General features: G+C 40.3%; 2 protein-coding genes across 2 annotated transcripts in view; both read right to left on the bottom strand.

Annotated features, from left to right (window-relative positions):
* Positions 1–342: 342 nt before the first annotated feature.
* c11h2orf76 (chromosome 11 C2orf76 homolog) lies at positions 343–8,679 on the bottom strand. The gene is made up of 5 exons (XM_053328104.1): positions 8,504–8,679; positions 4,231–4,281; positions 3,833–3,870; positions 2,858–2,939; positions 343–685 (listed from the first exon to the last, which is right to left on the bottom strand). The coding sequence occupies exons 1-5, from the start codon at positions 8,634–8,636 to the stop codon at positions 609–611; spliced, it is 381 nt and encodes a 126-aa protein (XP_053184079.1). The 5' UTR covers positions 8,637–8,679; the 3' UTR covers positions 343–608.
* A 5,181-nt stretch (positions 8,680–13,860) lies between these two features.
* Positions 13,861–18,361, bottom strand: part of steap3 (STEAP family member 3, metalloreductase) — an 8,013-nt gene continuing 3,512 nt past the window's right edge. Inside the window, exons 3-6 of the mRNA XM_053328098.1 lie at positions 17,391–17,718; positions 15,743–15,942; positions 15,407–15,571; positions 13,861–14,279 (exon numbers count right to left, since the gene is read on the bottom strand). Of these exons, the coding sequence (XP_053184073.1) occupies positions 13,998–14,279; positions 15,407–15,571; positions 15,743–15,942; positions 17,391–17,718 (975 nt within the window). The 3' untranslated portion in view covers positions 13,861–13,997. The remainder of the gene's footprint in view (positions 14,280–15,406; positions 15,572–15,742; positions 15,943–17,390; positions 17,719–18,361) is intronic.

Below are 18,361 nucleotides of genomic sequence, written 5' to 3'. Positions count from 1 at the left end.
CTCCCTTCCTTCTTTCCTTCCTCCATCCTTCCTTCCTTTCCTTCCTTCCATCTGTTCTTCCTCCCTCCCTCCTTCTCTCCTCCCTTCCTTCTTTCCTTCCTCCATCCCCCTTTCTTCTTCCTTCCTTCCTTCTTTCTTCCCTTCCTCCCTCCCTCCTTCTCTTTCTTTCCTCCCCCTACCTTCCTTCCTTCCTTCTTTCCTCCGTCCTTCCTTCCTTTCCTTCCTTCCTTCCTTCCTCCCCTCCTTCCTCCCTTCCTCTCTTCATCCCTTCCTTCCCCCCTTCCTTTCTCCCTCCCTTTCAGTGAGTGTCCTATAAAGAGTTAATAAAAAAACAACATTCAAAAAAATGTCAGCTGTCAGAAAACTTTATTCAGAATATTGTAAAACAACATATAGAAAATAAATGTCCATGGTCACAAATACCAGAGGATAAAAAAAAACTGAAAATAAAAACAGAAATAAAAAAGGCATACCAGTGAGGTGGATAACAGGCCACGATTTTAAAAACAAACCCAAAAATTAAACATGGCATGGCATCATCATCTTGTTTTCCTTTCGTTCTCGGCATGCTTGACCTTTGACCTCTGTCCTTTAAGAATCTCATCTGGTCACCATGCAGTGTGTGGATTTGCTTTATAGAGACCATAGTCTTCTTTCCTGAAGAAGGCCACTTCTGTCTCATTTGCTGAAAAGACACAAACATGGAGATAAAACTGTGATGAAACTGCAGCGAAGCATCAATATTACGCTCTTAGTGCTGGAAGCTGTAGCCTTATTTCTTGGAAATAATATTACAAGGTGCAGCACAACTAATACTTAGGGTTTTTGATCAACACTGATATAAGCCAGAAAACGCCTGGATCCCGCCTTTTTTTCCTGGTTTGATAAACAGCTGTTGATGACCTTTGAACACAGGACAAAGGCTGAGATGATTGCAGTCATAAATTGACAACAAAGACTTTGTTGCCAGTAACTGCAATAAATCCTGCCTTCATCACAGTTTATATTACATTTTTTCAACCGTTTTAAAGAGATGCTGATCTTTATGGTCATTTTGGAGGCTGTGGCTTGTATTGCTGTTCATTAGGGTCTCTTATGTTTCGATTCCAATTCTTGGTGTCATTGGTCAACTAAAAATCTATTTAAAACTGATTATTGACTGAATAAATAGAATACTTAGGCTTTTACTCCACTTCAGTATGCATTGACTTGGAAGAATGTTCAAGTGTTCTGCCTGTACGAGCAGAAGGAAATCAGTGTCATTTATAGACTAAAGTCATTGTGTCAGTGTGTTGTGTAACAACAGAAGTTTGTGTGTATGTAATGGAGTAAAAGGGAGGGGGGTAAAAAGGGTTGTGTCTCCAGCAGTAGAGCAGCCAGTTAACAAAGTTGTTGTCAGATCTAGGAACTGAAAAAGCAAGCGTTGATTTTATGGACATAGGAAAGGGAGGGTGCGATGACAGATATGGCTGTGCACAACCACTGCTAACCTGCTGTGCCAAGCATGTGAAGGAGTATGAAGGAGTCTGAAGGAGTCTGAAGGAGTCTGAAGGAGTCTGAAGGAGTCTGAAGGAGTCTGAAGGAGTCTGAAGGAGTATGAAGGAGTCTGAAGGAGTATGAAGGAGTCTGAAGGAGTCTGAAGGAATCTGAAGGAGTATGAAAGAGTCTGAAGGACTCTGAAGGAGTATGAACAAGTATGAACAAGAATGAATGTGTCTAAAGGAGTATGAAGGAGTCTGAAGGAATCTGAAGGAGTCTGAAAGAGTCTGAAAGAATCTGAAGGAGTCTGAAGGAGTCTGAAGGAGTATGAACAAGTATGAATGTGTCTAAAGGAGTATTAAGGAGTTTGAAGGAGTCTGAAGCAATCTAAAGGAGTATGAAGAAGTCTGAAGGAGTCTGAAGGAGTATGAAGGAGTATGAATGAGTATGAAGGAGTATGAAGGAGTCTGAAAGAGTCTGAAGGAATCTGAAGGAGTCTGAAGGAGTAGCATCTAAAAGAACAACCAGAAGTGACATAACATCAGGGAGTCCCGTCGAATTGAACCATAAGAAATGAATGGTCCTCGATGCTAGCATTGACAGTAAAGAGTTCGTTGATGTTTATTCATACGCATATGATGGACTGCAAACACATTATGTTGATCCTGCTAAGTGTCTGAAGGATCAGCAACAAAACAAGGATTAAGAAGAATAATGGGCGTTGGCCAGAAATGTATGAGTGGTTTGAGAAAATACAAAGAGTATGTACAAAGAGGGAAGTCTGACGCCTTTGTGTTTGACTTGCAACACTGAAGAGTGGTAAAACATCATCATGACACTTTACATGCCCGTTTATCCTCAGAACATAAAGATGAACCACAGAAGTTGTGAACCAGTAAAAGTCCTTATATCAAGTCTCCTGCAAAATTATTGTAAAATCAAACATTTTCAACAATGAATGCAGTTAAGAATTCACCAATGAACACTTAGAACAGAGTCGCTGGTTTAAGGACTAAGCTAGACAACAAATGTGTCACTTCTCAGAGAGCCTTCTGCTGTATTGTACTGAAATGTCATCATGTAATGCAGACGTACTGGATGTTTGATGCAGTGGACCTTGAAGACCCCTGGACTAGATACTTCACCTTTTTCATGTTGTCCAGGTGCTGAACTGCCATCACAGCTCAACATAATACTCCAAACTAACAGCATTTGTACATCGATTCAGAAATATATAGAAGATAAGAATTGTGAACTGACTTTTTCGATCCAGCCTCATTACAAATGACATTATAACTTTTCATGACTGGTGTTTCATTCTAGGATAAAGACTTCCCCGTACATGCTGAAAGCGCTTGAATAGTCATGACAAACTTACCAATACCAGCAGCTCTGAGGGTCAGGCCTTCTTGAAGAATGAGCTTTTCATCGTCCTCTAAACTCATCACCAGCTCATTTGTCTGCCAAAGGAAAAAAAGTCACTTTGGATTTTAGGGAACCACACAATTCCTCAACTAAATATAAGCTTAAATCTACAATTAACTACAATACCAATCTAATCATTTCTGTGCTGAACATCGTTTATTAATGTATATGACGGAGTTCATTCCACTGACGTCCTAAACCTTTGAGCTGGTAACCGCTCCTTGTCAGCAGCTGTCACTGATGAAGTTCAGCATATTATCCCTGTTTGAATGTCTAAAGTAGAGCTTCAACGATTAGTCAACTCATAATTCAGCGACTATTTTGATCATTAATTTGTAGGGCTGGGGATCGTTTAAAAAAATGATGATACCTCATAGTAGTAGCACCCTTAAAGTGATACTGATACCAACTGAGTACTTCATTAAATAGCCATTGCATTAAATAGGAGAACAGTTGTGTTAATTTGGCTGTGAGGAAGTCCATACAAATAGTCATATTTTCTATTGGAGTTATAATTTGATGGGAGACGTTTGAATACTACTTGCTATCAATTTATTTCAGTCGATACCTTAAAAACAAGGTACCCAGCTCTATTAATTTGTTATTTTGAGCCATTTTTGAGGAAAAAACAACTAATTCTCTGATTGCAGCTTCTAGAATGTAAATATTTCCTGGTTTATTTAGTTCTCTATGACAGTGAACTGAATATATTTAATGTTAAGACGACTGAGCCGGACAAAATAAGACTTTAACTTGGGCTCTGGGACAAATGCTTGACATTTTACATTCATTTTATTGATCAAACAATGAATTGAATAATTGAGAATATGATCACCAGATTAACCAGTACTGAAAATAACCATCAAACTGTTTTACTTATATCATTTTGAGTTGGCAACAGGGACATTATTACAGAAAGTAGCTGTACCTTTGCTCCGTGTGCTTGGTGGATAATCTTCATTGTGTCTGTAAATACAAGAGGATGGAAAAAATGAAATACAATGACAACCTCCACTTTACAGGATTAGTTATAATTACCTGTTGCCTCACTTAGTTGCCTTTTACCACGTCACTGTGTGTAAATGATACTGCAGTCCTTACATGCCTCGACCAAAGTTACAACCAAACCAACGCCCTCGATTGGGGGAAAATCTAACACTGATAACTTTGGTCTCAGTCTGTTCTAAAAACCCTACACCTGACTCCCTTTCTACCATATACTCAGCACTTTAACAAGCAGAGACACACAGACCCAAACCATAAACATAAAACATAGACATGCAGAAACACAAGATAATGAAAAATCAAAAAAAAAAAAACACACACCGTAAGCATATTTCTTGAAAGGTGGAGGAAGTCCTGGTCTTGTTGCAATATCTGGAAAACAGGAAGGATTGTTTAGTTAATTTCTCCTGCTCTTCTTTAGACTAAACAAGAATGTGTAGTTGCAATCTTAAATACACAAAGACCTTGGTCACCTGTTAGTAACATGATGTGCCAATCCCACTCTATATTGACATATAAGTGTAAAAGAAAGATAGTAGAAACCATGAGAGTATCCCATTAGATTATACCTGTGTCTGGAGCTACAGTGTGCTGACCTTTTTCTGCTGTTACAATACTGCGATTAAGACTTTGGTGCGATTATGCCGTTTACATAATTGCAAAGTGTCATATGGTTGATTCAATTATCTAAAGAGTTTTTTACTTCCTGTTGTCTTTTCCATTACTTTTAAATCAATAATGAACACATGAGAACGTGACTGCTACATACGACACGCAACATGAACTCTGACTCCTCAAATTTCCACAAGCGTTGTTTCTGAGGTGCTTTTGTGCACATACACACCTTTATGAGAGTTTCAGTAATTTGACTCAGGCGTGTACATTAGATGAGATTGTACTTTATTAACCCCACAATAGGGAAATTCACTTGTAACAGCAGCAAACTAGAAGCCAAAAGCAGTTAATATACACTACAGAAAAGAAAACGGGCATCCACAACAAACAGAAACCCTTAACCCTTACTAACATACATACATACGAGTATTTCACAGTCTCGACTCATAATTAGTCTATTATTACATAATTTTGGACATGAATACCTCATCAGTCATTAATAAATTAGTGATGACTCCTCAGTGAAAGTTTCAGAGAGCAGCCATTCTTTAGTTTTTACACTTTTTGTTGACTATTTGAATAAATACCAGTCAATGACTCAACAAAAAAATATGCGTCACAGCTGCATAAGAACATTTTTAGAAAGTCCAGGACGGAGCTTGCTCTCCTGATCAGTTTGTCAAGTCTCTTCCTGTCCCTGACTGTGCTGCCCCCTCTCCAGTAGACCACAGCGTAGAAGATGGCCGAAGCAACCACAAATCATAAAAAGTCCTGAGGAGAGCCCTCACCCTCCAACTGGCTCTAAATAATGCGGGTAAAATCGGAATAATCCACGTATTTTACTGCGATTATGCTTTCTCTGACGATGAACATAACCACATTAAAATGAATTGTGTTTAAATTTCATTTTGTTTGTTTTTTTAAATTACACGCCAATGCTCCCCTTAAGAGTTCAAATGATGCTCTACTGGCATCAAATGCTGGAGAGTGTTTGATTTGGTTTTATTGGACCTTAGCGCAGCATTTGATGATGACAAACACGTATGAATCCACAGGCTCAAACACATGGTGGGCATTTATGTGTTTCTCCTTCTTTCTCAGTGATGGGACTCTCTCAGTCTCTGACGGTGAAAATATGTGAGACACTGCTGCTTTGGTGTTTTATCCTCATCTTCTTGGTCTAGTCTGGGTAATCCCGGTGTTATTATTGACCAATCCATGAGTTGATGTTTACATTAAAGATGCTGATTCGACCATGTTTCTTTCACTTGAGAAACATAGCTCTCAGGTCTGTTGTGTGTGAAAAGCTGAAATTGATCAATCGGATATGTTAATATTGTAATGTACTTCTTCACTTTTGGACTATTGTAATACTCTTATAACCTGCCTTATCAAATCTTCCTTGGACCGCATACAGATCGTCAATAATGCTGCAGCTAGACTTCTAACAGTCCAATGGGTGGTCAACCATTACACCTATTCTAACCTCTCTGCATTGGCTGCACTGTTCATCTCACAATTCATTTTAAAATCTTAATGCTCACTTATTCTGCACCCTGACACCACGAGCCAAGCTCTTATGTCCTCCAACCAGGGTCTTCGGAGTGACTCGCAGACACATTTTAAGACTTCAAGATCCTACTCTCCAGTCAGCAGCACTTAAGCTTTGGAATAGTCCCGAAAAGTCTGAGGTCCCTCGCCTTTGTTGACTCTTTTACATTCAAAAAGCAGTTAGAAAATAGTTGTTAGTGTAGTAAACAAGTAAACAAAATAAGAGGTGGTAGAAGCTGTGATGCCTCTACCACCTCAGGCTGTTTACCTGCAGGAAACAAGTACTACCAGCTAGACAAAGATGGATTAACTGTCATTTTTGGAGAACAGTATTTCCACAAGTATGTAAGAAAATGTGCAACTTGCACAGGTCACAGGCTACTGATTAGTTTATTCCAGGAGGTGAAACCTGTACCACAGATAGTTAAAGACACAGAGTTGAGACACTGTTTGCTTACAGTTGTGGGTGGTTGTACAGCTGAAAACTCATTTTTGACTTTATATTCTTGAGCATATAGAGAGTTGACACTGAACTGTTAAAAAGGTGTTCATCTTCATGTATATATATATATATTTGTCATCAAAAAATATGTGCATTTTAGTTAATTATTTCAATATTATCCAGTCATACAGCTGTGTGTTGCTAATCACACTGGACTAGAAAAATTTAAAAAACATTAAGGAAAAAAAAACATCAAACTGCCAGGAATGAATCTTATGCAGGGAAAATCAGGTCATTGTTCAAGAAATTATAATTTTATATATCAGTATTATTATTTTATCTTAAAAGAAAGACTGATAGCGCCAACACATGTTTTGAGTGACACTGTAAACTACAGAGTAGTGTAGATGTAAAACGGGAAGAATGTCATCAATTGACTGTTGTATGTTATTACAGTTCAAGTCCAGTAGAGGGCTCCACTGCTCCTAATAGAATGATACAGAGCTGTAACCCTAAAGGCCCATTTATGCTCAACGTACGTACGAAAATCTATACGTCCTTTTCAAACGATGTTACCGTCACTGCTCACATGCTTCCATGCGTCCTTTACGTTGGCATGGATGTTAACCAATACATCCACCAGGGGGCAGCACTGAGTCAAAAGCTTATGACAACAACCAACTCAAAAACAAACATGGCGACTGTGGAGGAGATATCGATAATGTTCCTCTTGCATAAAAGACAAACATTATATGTTTAAAGTTTCTAACCAACTGGCACAGCCTTTCCTCAAAAAGTTCCTCCATTGTTATTACGTCTTCGTGTCTCACTAGTGACAGCAACACCGCCCCCCCATGGTTTCCGGTGGTACTGCTCTGTTTGGTCCGTATCCCTAAGCTTTATGGAAACGTGCGGAAATAGGGACGAAATGAAAAATGTCTTGGGAATAAAGTCGTATTTGCAGTAAGGAGACCTTCAGCGCTCTCTGATGACTCCAGTCTGAGTTTGTGAAGGAGCTGGACTTTTAGCACCTGGTCACTGACTTGGCAAAGAAAAAGGCAAGAAAGAAGAACTTGTACTGTTAAGAACCATTATTCTGTGTGTGTGTGTGTGTGTGTGTGTGCGTGTGTGTTTAGTAATAGCCTTTTATCTGTTGTGTCAGACCAGATAATGCAAAATATGTGTATAAATATTGTGGATGAGTCTATTTGATATACTGTTTGCTTCAGCTGCTATATCTCAGGATGGCTATACACTCCATTACCATAGGCCTACATGAACCATTACCATGTACGGCCCACCCAGGGGTCCAATCTGACTCACTGGATAACTTTGCAAAGTATGAAAATTGCAAAAAAGTAGTACGTCTAATTACAATTTTTCAGTCAAACGCACCTTAATGCTATTCTCACCTATTTACACAGTCGAGTCTTCTGGGCATCTAACTTGAAATAATCGACTTGTGATTTTGAATTGAAGGACACATTGTATTCTTGGTAACCCTAGATGGTTTATTATAGTAACGTTATAGTATGTATTATAAAAATTATATATTATTTACAGGATTATGCAGTTGTTTTACTGGTCTCAAATTGGGCTGTTTGTGGCACCTGAACTAAAATTATTTGGATTTCCTGATCTGATTTAATCCATAACGTCATCGTCTTGTATTTCAACACTTGGCTTATTGAAGTGTCGACAGACCTGCTGTCAACTCAGCTACACTATTTATGCAGCTTTGGACCAACAGGTGATTTGATATGACAGCTTGACTGGAAGCTCAAAATAATGAGCGTCCATGAGCGTCAGTGTCAAGGGCCCCCCTCATCCAGCATTGGGTGTATGATACACCCAATGCTGGATGAGTTTAAATCTTGGGGATACACCGTGTATCCCCAAGATTTAAACGTGGTTCCTACAGTAAAGCATGAAGAAGGAAGGAAGGAAGATGAAGCAGCATCACAGCAACACATGACATTTCCTCACCGTGTCTGACCAGCTGGATGAACTCCTGCACAGTCTGCTCCACACTGACTCCGTGAAACACAACCGGCCTGAAGTTTCTGTGCTCGAAGGATCTCACCAGCCGAACCGTGACCACAGCTGTATCAGCAGCCATGTCCAGCTGATGTGTTGTTTTGTTTCCACATGTGAGGAAACGACTGATATGTGATCAGACCTGAGCAGTCGATAAAGCTTCATCCATCAAGACCCGAGCAAGCGATAACCGAGCGCGTCGTCATTACTGCTCTTATGATTAACCCATGCACCTACAATGCTGCAGTGTGGATCTATTAAAGGGGTCATTATCATGCAGGTCTATATTCTTCATCCGGGGCTTCATAATTTACAGTTAAAAAACAAAAAACAAAAACAAATTGTAGGCCTATTTATCTCATGCTGGCCCTTAATGCAGCACCTCATTTCATTTAGTTTTAAAGTAGGCATCACATTTTTTCAAGTGCATCTTAAACCAACAGTCAGGAGCCCAAATGAACATGAAGTGTGTTTATCTGTCTGTAATGATTCCTCCTGTTCATACTGACCATTACAAGATCCCTTCATCATGTTTACAGGAAGTGATGGAGGACTAAACCCACAGTCCTCCTTCTGTAGAAACATGGATTATAAAGTTGATGTGAAGCTAATATGAAGCTTCAGAGTCTGAATGAGTCAAATCTTCATCTTCTATGTTTCAGCGTTAAAGTGTTTTTAGTAGCAAAGTCTTTTTGTTCCTATACTTCCACCACAGAGAAACAGGAAACACTAAGAGGGAATTTACTGATAGAAAGACTGTAAATACTACTACTACTACTACTACAAAATGTACTACATCTACTACTACTACCACTGTAACAATAATTACTACTACTACAAAAAGTACTACTTCTATTACTACTACAACTACAAATATTACTTCTTTTACTACTACTACTGTAACAACTACTACTATTACTGTAACAATACTACTACTTCTGTAAGTACTACTTCTAAAACTACTTCTGCTACTACAAAATGTACTACTACTACTACAAAAAGTACTACAACTGACACTACAGCTACAATAACTACTACTACTGCTACTATTGCTACTACATAAAGTACTATAATATACTATATAGTACTACTAATATTCAGTATGAACAGTGAGATCTGTTAATAGTCAGTATGAACAGTGAGATCTGTTAATAGTCAGTATGAACAGTGAGATCTGTTAGTAGTCAGTATGAACAGTGAGATCTGTTAATATTCAGTATGAACAGTGAGATCTGTTAGTAGTCAGTATGAACAGTGAGATCTGTTAATAGTCAGTATGAACAGTGAGATCTGTTAGTAGTCAGTATGAACAGTGAGATCTGTTAGTAGTCAGTATGAACAGTGAGATCTGTTAGTAGTCAGTATGAACAGTGAGATCTGTTAGTAGTCAGTATGAACAGTGAGATCTGTTAGTAGTCAGTATGAACAGTGAGATCTGTTAGTAGTCAGTATGAACAGTGAGATCTGTTAGTAGTCAGTATGAACAGTGAGATCTGTTAGTAGTCAGTATGAACAGTGAGATCTGTTAATAGTCAGTATGAACAGTGAGATCTGTTAATATTCAGTATGAACAGTGAGATCTGTTAATAGTCAGTATGAACAGTGAGATCTGTTAATAGTCAGTATGAACAGTGAGATCTGTTAGTAGTCAGTATGAACAGGAGGAATGACTACAGAGAGGAAACACTTGTTACTGTGTGTATGGATACCTGGCTGTTTTAGAGCAGCAGCACAAACAACCTCCAACATGACCTGAGGTGAACAAACGTCTCCCAGAAACAGCACAAAATTAACGTTATGATTTAAAGACAGGATTTATTGGAACACATTACATTATACAGGATGTTCTCATATCCAGCAGGTGTATTTAATACATTAGGCACTTTGTTCTTCAGTGGATTGCCTCATGCTTGAATTGGAGGCTGAGTCGTTGTTTTATCAGCTGGATGTACTGTAGACGGTTGCCAGTGACAAACATGCCTGATTTTCACAATTAAAGCCAATGGTCATAGTGTATGTCCCTTTTCTTTTATCCTATCGGTTTACTGCTCAGTAACAAATAAAGGTTGGCAAGAATAGCAATTCAAAATATATATTAAAAATAGTTTTAAAGGCAGCTTTGTTAAAATGTTTTAACAGCAAGTTGAATTATTTGGTACAAAGTTTTTATGGTTACACCACTTAGACATTTTTACCATAATCCTCTAATATATTCTCTCTAAATGGATTAAAAGCAGAAATTTGATGCTGGGTCCACAAAAAAAGAATGTGTGAAGTTATTCATACGTTTATTTTCACATTTTAACCCTTTAAATTTAAACTAAACCACATGGAGACAATAAAAACCATCATTGACCCAAATATGATCACGCTTCATAAGTGTTCAAATCTGGTCATGTTGAATTAATAGGCTTGTCTCCAAAATATGTTCTTTTTTTTTGGATGTTCAGTGTTTCTGTACTACAGACACAGTTTAAAGACAAAAATAATTACAAAAATAAAGATTTGTGATGAAAATGTTTATAAAATTCTGTCCCTTTCAAAGTAAAGCGTGTTGCTTCAGTAGACTTGAACCTGATCTGAAAGTTCAGAGTTTGAAGGTGATTTTCACTTCGAGCTCCGTGAAAGAAACACTCACACGCTTCAGCACTTACGAGTGATTGCATTCATATTTTCTGACTGTTTCAGCTCCTGTGAAATGACTGCTGACACTGATAAAAAGCATCTGCTGGTTTCTGACTCTTCTTTTCACTCTTGTTGATGATGCTTATGATCAAAATGAACATGTGAAGTTCATCAGGCTGAAACCAGAACGATTTACTGCATGTTTGTGATCTTGCTCGTACGAACAAACCTCACAGAGCGATTGAAGGCTCTTTCTGTCTTTTAATACTTGGCAGTAAGTCAATTCACCACAATTAGACTCTTATGAGGTATATTCAAATAAAAGTGCAAAGTTTTTACGACACATCACAGCTCAACTTTCGTGATTGTCTGAAGTTCTGCCCGTCTGGCACAGAAGCAAGCTGCTATGAACTGACAAATATATGCAAATAACCTTGAAAGCAATATTAATATAATATTTGAGCATAAACACAAAGCGGAAATGTTTCTCATCGTGGTTATATGGTTGATATGGCAGCATCTGGATTCATGTAAGCAACATTTTAATGTGGTTCGCCAGTATTTCAGCTTTTACTTCTAAATAGTTTCCCTACATTTGTTTATATGTTAGCATCATTAAAAGTGTGCTGAGTTAGCAGCTCCTGTTTGCAGTGCATCATGATGTGCAAAGTATCACTGGATCACTTTGAAAAATAGGCCTGTCACAATAACTATTGTACCATAAGCCGATCAACATCATGTCTATATATCGACTTATCGTATCCCAGCCAGCATGTCCATGTGGGCCCATAAGGGTTAGATTTGGGCTGTAGCACGGGTCCCAAGTGGGTTTGTCTGCAGTTTCCATGGTGACCTCACATGTGTTTGCCCATATGGGCTTCAAGTGGGGTTCTGACTGGGTTTCAGGTGGGGCCCAAGTGGGTGAGACTAATGTAGCCCATATGGGGTCTAAGTGGGATCAGAATGGACCATAAACGGGGCCCATTTAGCCAGAACTTTCTGAAACAATATGGGGCCCATACAATTTGCCCTGTTTATGCCCATGCCCACTTACATCCCTTATGGGGCTCATACAGTCAGCCCACATGGGCTTCACATGTGGGGCCCATGTTACTGAAACCATGTGGGACTCGCAAAAATTGCCCAGTTCAAGCCAATACCCACCTAGTACCCAAGTAGCCTGCATTTAACCCATGTGGGGCCCCCATGGACATGGTGGCTGGGATGATACATGGACATGACCACACTTCACATTAGCAGCTAAGAGTCTATTCATGTCACATTGGCTCAGTGAGTCGTGTCCTCCATTCCTCACTGTGAGCCTCCTGAGTGGAGACTGTAGAAGAATTAAAATCTGTAACAAAAAAAAGAAATAACAAAAAAAAAAAAGCATCTGACAGTCCCATATATTGTAGATTGCAGAGAATAATGTATTAGTTGAAAGTGAAATGTGAAACTTGATGTCTGATAATGCCTTAAAAAAAACTAAAGGAAGTGCACATAACACATAACTCTGTCCCCAACCATAATGGCAGTCTGTGTTTTTACTTTTTTAGGCTATTATATTATCATTATATCAGTGGTATAAAATGATCTTCAGATGACAATAATATTGTTTATCAGGATTATTATATATACAATATATCATCCAACTAAAGTAGTTATGGTGACAGGACTATTTGAAACCGAAGAAAACTGAAAAAATGTGAAGATTCTCAAGCGAGTTCTTGAGTTATGAGCAGCGTTTTTTTCCTACGACTTCTAAGAGTGTTTATGGATGTTTATTTGTGACAGACGTCAAAGACACAAAATATCCTCAAGTCTGTGTGCTCAGATCCATACTGTGTTGATAAGTAAACTATCCCTTTCACCTCAGACAGTACATCTGTCTCTCCCTTCTCCACAGTTTGAAAACCTTTGAAAGTGCATGTGAGCCCGTCCACAGACAGATGACGCTGTTTTCTCGTTCAAAGCTACTGCCATTTACTTTCATAGAGCAACACAGTTTATGTTGCATGATTTCTGGATAATGACGTTGCTTCTTTTTGCCTTCAGGACCATTTAAGTGCATGGATGCTTCTTGCACCTTTAACCAAGTCTAAAATACATATGAGCAGTCCTTCAGCCATTTCATTTATACTGTATGTAACATTCTTCTATGTAACTTTCCTCTTTTCAGTCCCTGGTTTGTATTTGAGTATTTGTCCTGGTGATGCTCTTTGTTGATTATTAGACTATCTGCAAGTAAGTTCTCCCTGCACGCTTCACACTGTGCAAGACCCAACGACATCATCAGGATCATGATCAGGTGACATTTCTACGCTCACTGTCGCTTTCCCCTGTTACCCCTTGATTCCACCGGGTGCGGGTGCACCACGTTCCAGCTTCGAAAAGGCCTCTTGGAGCTGTGCACATGAAGGAAAATGACCAAATCGACTAAATTTGAGCAAGTTAACAAAATTGGGCTGATTAGTTGTGTTGCTTCTACAGTAATTACGGTAGCCTAAAGGCACTGGTTTGGATTGGATTGGGCTGCCGTAATTACTGTATTAACAGGGCAACTTAATTTAAAAGGCAGATTGCTTTCCCAGAGTACGCAACGCTGCACTTCTGAAATGCTCCCTGTGGGTAGTTCGCCGTGCAGAGGACGGATCGTGGCGGATACACACCCGGTGGACAACGCAGGTTAGTATGAAGAAGGAAAGTCCGGCTGCAGCCTCTCAAACACACAGAGGAAGTGACAGAATGGCAGAGACTCTCACAGAGAGGAGAAACACCTCTGGGTTGTCCTGATTGGTTTCTGCTTCTACCTGAAACACTAGACGTCACCAAAGTTTCGAGGAGGGTCTGCTTCCTTTCGGGTATTTGGGGGCCGGTGTCGTGCACTCTCCCAGCCCCTGCGAATCTTTGCCAGCCTGAACGCCAGGCACGGCAGAGCTAAGAGGATCCGCCCGACCAGGACCACACAGGGCAGGATGAGGGCCAGCAGGTACACCGGTGGCAGGAAGTAAGGGTAGGCCTCAGCAGAGAAGGCAAAGTCCCAGCCGAAGAAGAGCGTGTGCATGATGGAGAGAGTTAAGGCAGCGTAACCGAGTCCTGACTGGAGAAAAAAACACACAAAAAAAAAAACACAGTTTAAATTATTTGAGATGACAAAATACAGAAAGGAGAATTTTGATCATTAGAATAAATTAATAATTTACTGGATAAACTTCTTGAGATTAATCTTGTTTATAATGTCATTACTTTTTTTAGTGTATTGGTTGGTATGTACAAAAATGTTTATTGGTGATTGATGAGGTCTTTATGAATGATTTATGGGTCAGAGGTTTGTCATAGAGACTAATTATGTAGAAGTACTGTGATGGGTCAGAATATGAACAATATGCTTCAAAGGTCTTAATGATCAGACTCCATCATATCTGAGAGAGCTCATAGAACCATATGGACCTACCAGATCACTGTGCTCCCAGCATGCAGGTCTACTTGTGGTTCCTAGTATCTCTAAAAGTAGAACAGGAGGCAGAGCCTTCAGGCTCCTCTTCTGTGGAACCATCTCCCAGATTGGGTCGGGGGGCAGACACCCTCTCTACATTTAAGAGTAGGCTTAAAACTTTCCTTTGTGATAAAGCTTATAGTTAGGGCTCCTAGAGCTCTTAGTTTATGCTGCTATAGGCTTAGACTGCCGGGGGACTCCCATGATGCACTGAGCTCCTCTCTCCTCCTCCCTCTCTCTCTATCCATCCATCTATATCCATTAACATTCATGTTCTATTAATGCATTCAATAAGCTAAACTTCTTCCCCGGAGTTGTCTGTGCTTTCTGGTCTCACAGGTAATCTGGGCCTGGAGACGTCCGGATGACAGATTCCAGTCCCGGACCTTCAATGTGCTTCTCTCTCCTCTCCTTCCTCTCTCTCCTCTCCTTCCTCTCTCTCCTCTCCTTCCTCTCTCCTCTATCTTTCCTTTCTCTCCTCTCTACTCCAACCGGTCGAGGCAGATGTTCTCCCACTCTGAGTCTGGTTCTGAGGGTTCTTCCTGTTAAAAGGGAGTTTTTTCTCTCCACTGTGTCTCATGTGGGAATGTTGGGTCTCTTTAAAATTAAAACCTGAAGAGTTCGGTTTAGACCTGCTCTATGTGTGAAGAGCCTTGAGATGACTTTGTTGTGATTTGGTGCTTTATAAATAAAGATTGATTGATTGATGGTTAATATGATAATCTGCTGACCTGAACAAATGTAAACTCCCTCCAGTTGAGAGCATTTCCCACAGAGGGAAGAGAGGTAACAGCCAGCAGAGAGAGGACTCCAAATCCCAGAATTCCACAGGACAGGTAGAGATCAGACCTCCACACCATCTTCTCCACCCAGGAGTTTTCAACACCAGCTTTCACCTACAAAAAGAGGTTATCATTTAAAAAGAAAATCAGAGCTGGGGTACAACAGTAACAGTGTGTGTGTGTGTGTGTGTGTGTGTGTGTGTGTGTGTGTGTGTGTGTGTGTGTGTGTGTGTGTGTGTGTGTGTGTGTGTGTGTGTGTGTGTGTGTACACCTGTCCAGTCTCACCTGGTGGTAAGCAGCATTCAGCAGTGTGTATCCCGCTGCACGCCTCAGTGTCAGACACATACTGTACACAGCGTGGAGGGCAGCACACAGGAAGCTCAGCAGGCCAAGATGTTTCCTCCTGCACAGCCAGAAGTCCAACCAACCAGGAAATCTCTTATATTTGGTTCCTCTGCTGAGCTGAAGGACAGCCGCCAGCAGACCTGAAAAAACAAAACAAAAAAAATAAGTGGAGTTATTGTTTCCTCTTTTACTTCACTAAGGAACATTTCAAGACTGCGTCCTCCACTCTCTGACTCAGTTGCAGAGACTCTCATACATACATGCATTCATCACCTCACGTCTGGACTATTGTAATGCCATCTTGTATGGGGTCCCCAATAAAACACTGGACAGGCTCCAACACGTCCAAAACTCAGCTGCCAGGGTTCTCACTCGAACTAAACCCTGGCAGCACATCAACCCCCCCCCACCCCACCCCACCCCCACACTCAAACAGCTACACTGGCTTCCAATTAAGTTCCACATCACTTTTAAACTTCTTCTCCTCACCTATAAATCTCTTCATGCCGTTGCACCCCAGTACTTAACGGACCATGTCTACCACCCTTCACGGGACCTGCGCTCCGCCGACTTGGGCCTCCTGTCCACCCCCCCCCCCCCCCCCCCCATGCACCAGAAGGCAAACCTTTGGGAGCAGGGCCTTCAGTGTGGTAGCTCCTACACTGTGGAACTCGCTCCCTCCTAACGTTCGCCTAGCACCAACTCTGGACTCTTTTAAATCACTGTTGTTCCTGCAGGCTTTTACTAAATGTGTGTTTTTTGTCTGTGTTTCTTGTTATTGTGAAGCAACCTTGGGTTTCATGAAAGGCGCTATACAAAGTAAAGGGTTTTTTTTTGGTTTTTGTTTGTGTTGAATGTGTTCTGTAAAGGGTCGTCCACACTAAGAACTATAACAATAAATATAAAGATATGGATGTGAGCGTCCACACTTATGAACTCTAACGTTCTGTCTCTCAGACGCTGGTTCCAGCTGTGTCTGCAGCTAATGAAAATAGATATAGATGAGCTGTTACTGCTGTATGTTGTAGACAAAGCAGAGTATTTCCTAGGGCCGGACAATATATCGAGACTGGATATCGTAATACCAAGATATGAGTCTGGATATCGTAATACCAAGATATGAGTCTGGATATCGTAATACCAAGATATGAGTCTGGATATCGTAATATGGTGACAAAGAGACTAGACATCGTAATATAACAATATGAGCCTGAATATTGTAATATCGCAATATGACATAAGTGAGTTTTCCTGGTTTTAAACGCTGCATTATTGATGCAATTTTATATGATTGCATTTTATGAACTGACCAGACTGTTGTAGCTGTTATTTGTCTTTACCCTCTTAGTCATTACACCCACATTACTGATGATTATTGATCATATTCCCAAATTATTAGTGTTCATATGTCTTAAAATATGTCTGGAGGTCATTCAAACAGTTTGTTCATACTGGAAACAGAATTGTCTTGTCTCCACTGACTCAGCGGCTTCTCTCTGGAGACTTCAGATAAAGACTTTACCACATCTGCTCAGGGACCACTTTACACTTTGAATCAAGTGCCTGCTTTCCCTGCTGGGTTCAGTACCTGGCAGATAGACCAGAGCCAGTGTCATCAGGGCGACCGCCGGCAGCGTCTGATTCACCGTCACCAGGGGGAGCTGGTAGAAATTGTTCTCCCCATGATCGAGGTAGGGCAGCAGAATGCGCTTCAGGAAGTTGTAGCCATAGAAAAAGAGGAAGAGGAGGAAGGTGGCCAGGATGGGGGCTCCCCAGGAGGGAAAGAGGAGGAGCGGCGCCTCCTCAATGTCCCGAGAGGAGCACAGACCCCCCAGATCCACGGGACTGAAGCCAAGACGACGAGCCAGCTGGACCACCGAGGCTTTAGAGACGGAGCAGTCGCTGCAGATCAGGACCTGGTGGGGGGGGGGGCGGGGGGGGGTGGGGGGTAGTGAATCATAACTCCACTTCCTGTGAAATCTTTTACATTAACAGTTTTTTTTTTTCAAGGTTTATTTTTTCAATATCTGGAAACAAACTCTCAGAGTATTTGAGGTCTGCTGCAACTCTCAGTTTTCTTAAAGACTTTTCTGTTTGCTGCTTAATGAAACATTTTTAATTCATATCACTCTAACTGTAACTTTTATTCTCTTTCTCATTTTTTATCGAATTTAATCTGAGTGATTCTTGCACTGCTACAAGAGGGAAATGCTAAATTATATCTGGGTCAATGAGGGTTAAAATGTGTCCATGTGTCAAATCTAAAAGGGTTAAAATGTGAAAATAAACGTATGAATAACTTCACACATCCTTTTTTTGTGGACCCAGCATCAAATTTCTGCTTTTAATCCATTTAGAGAGAATATATTAGAGGATTATGGCAAAAATGTCTAAGTGGTGTAACCATAAAAACTTTGTACCAAATAATTGAACGTTGCTTAAAAACAGTAAATAGTCAATAAAACACCTTCCTTCCTTCCTTCCTTCCTTCCTTCCTAACACCATATCAACTAGTTTGGCATGATCTTACATCCTTCCTTCCTTCCTTCCTTCCTTCCT

This window comes from Scomber japonicus, chromosome 11 (assembly GCF_027409825.1).
Source record: "Scomber japonicus isolate fScoJap1 chromosome 11, fScoJap1.pri, whole genome shotgun sequence".
NCBI classification, from domain to species: Eukaryota; Metazoa; Chordata; class Actinopteri; order Scombriformes; family Scombridae; genus Scomber; species Scomber japonicus.
Note: the sequence above shows the minus strand (reverse complement) of the source record. Positions and strands in the feature narration are given on the sequence as shown.

What these genes read in the sequence shown, in the direction of transcription:
- c11h2orf76 (XM_053328104.1), bottom strand. Translation starts at nt 8,636, where the DNA reads ATGGCTGCTGATACAGCTGTGGTCACGGTTCGGCTGGTGAGATCCTTC. An exon ending in CATCCAGCTGGTCAGACACG is followed by an intron (nt 4,282 to 8,503) that starts GTGAGGAAATGT and finishes CCTGTTTTCCAG; the next exon opens with ATATTGCAACAAGACCAGGA. An exon ending in CCTCAGAGCTGCTGGTATTG is followed by an intron (nt 686 to 2,857) that starts GTAAGTTTGTCA and finishes GTGTCTTTTCAG; the next exon opens with CAAATGAGACAGAAGTGGCC.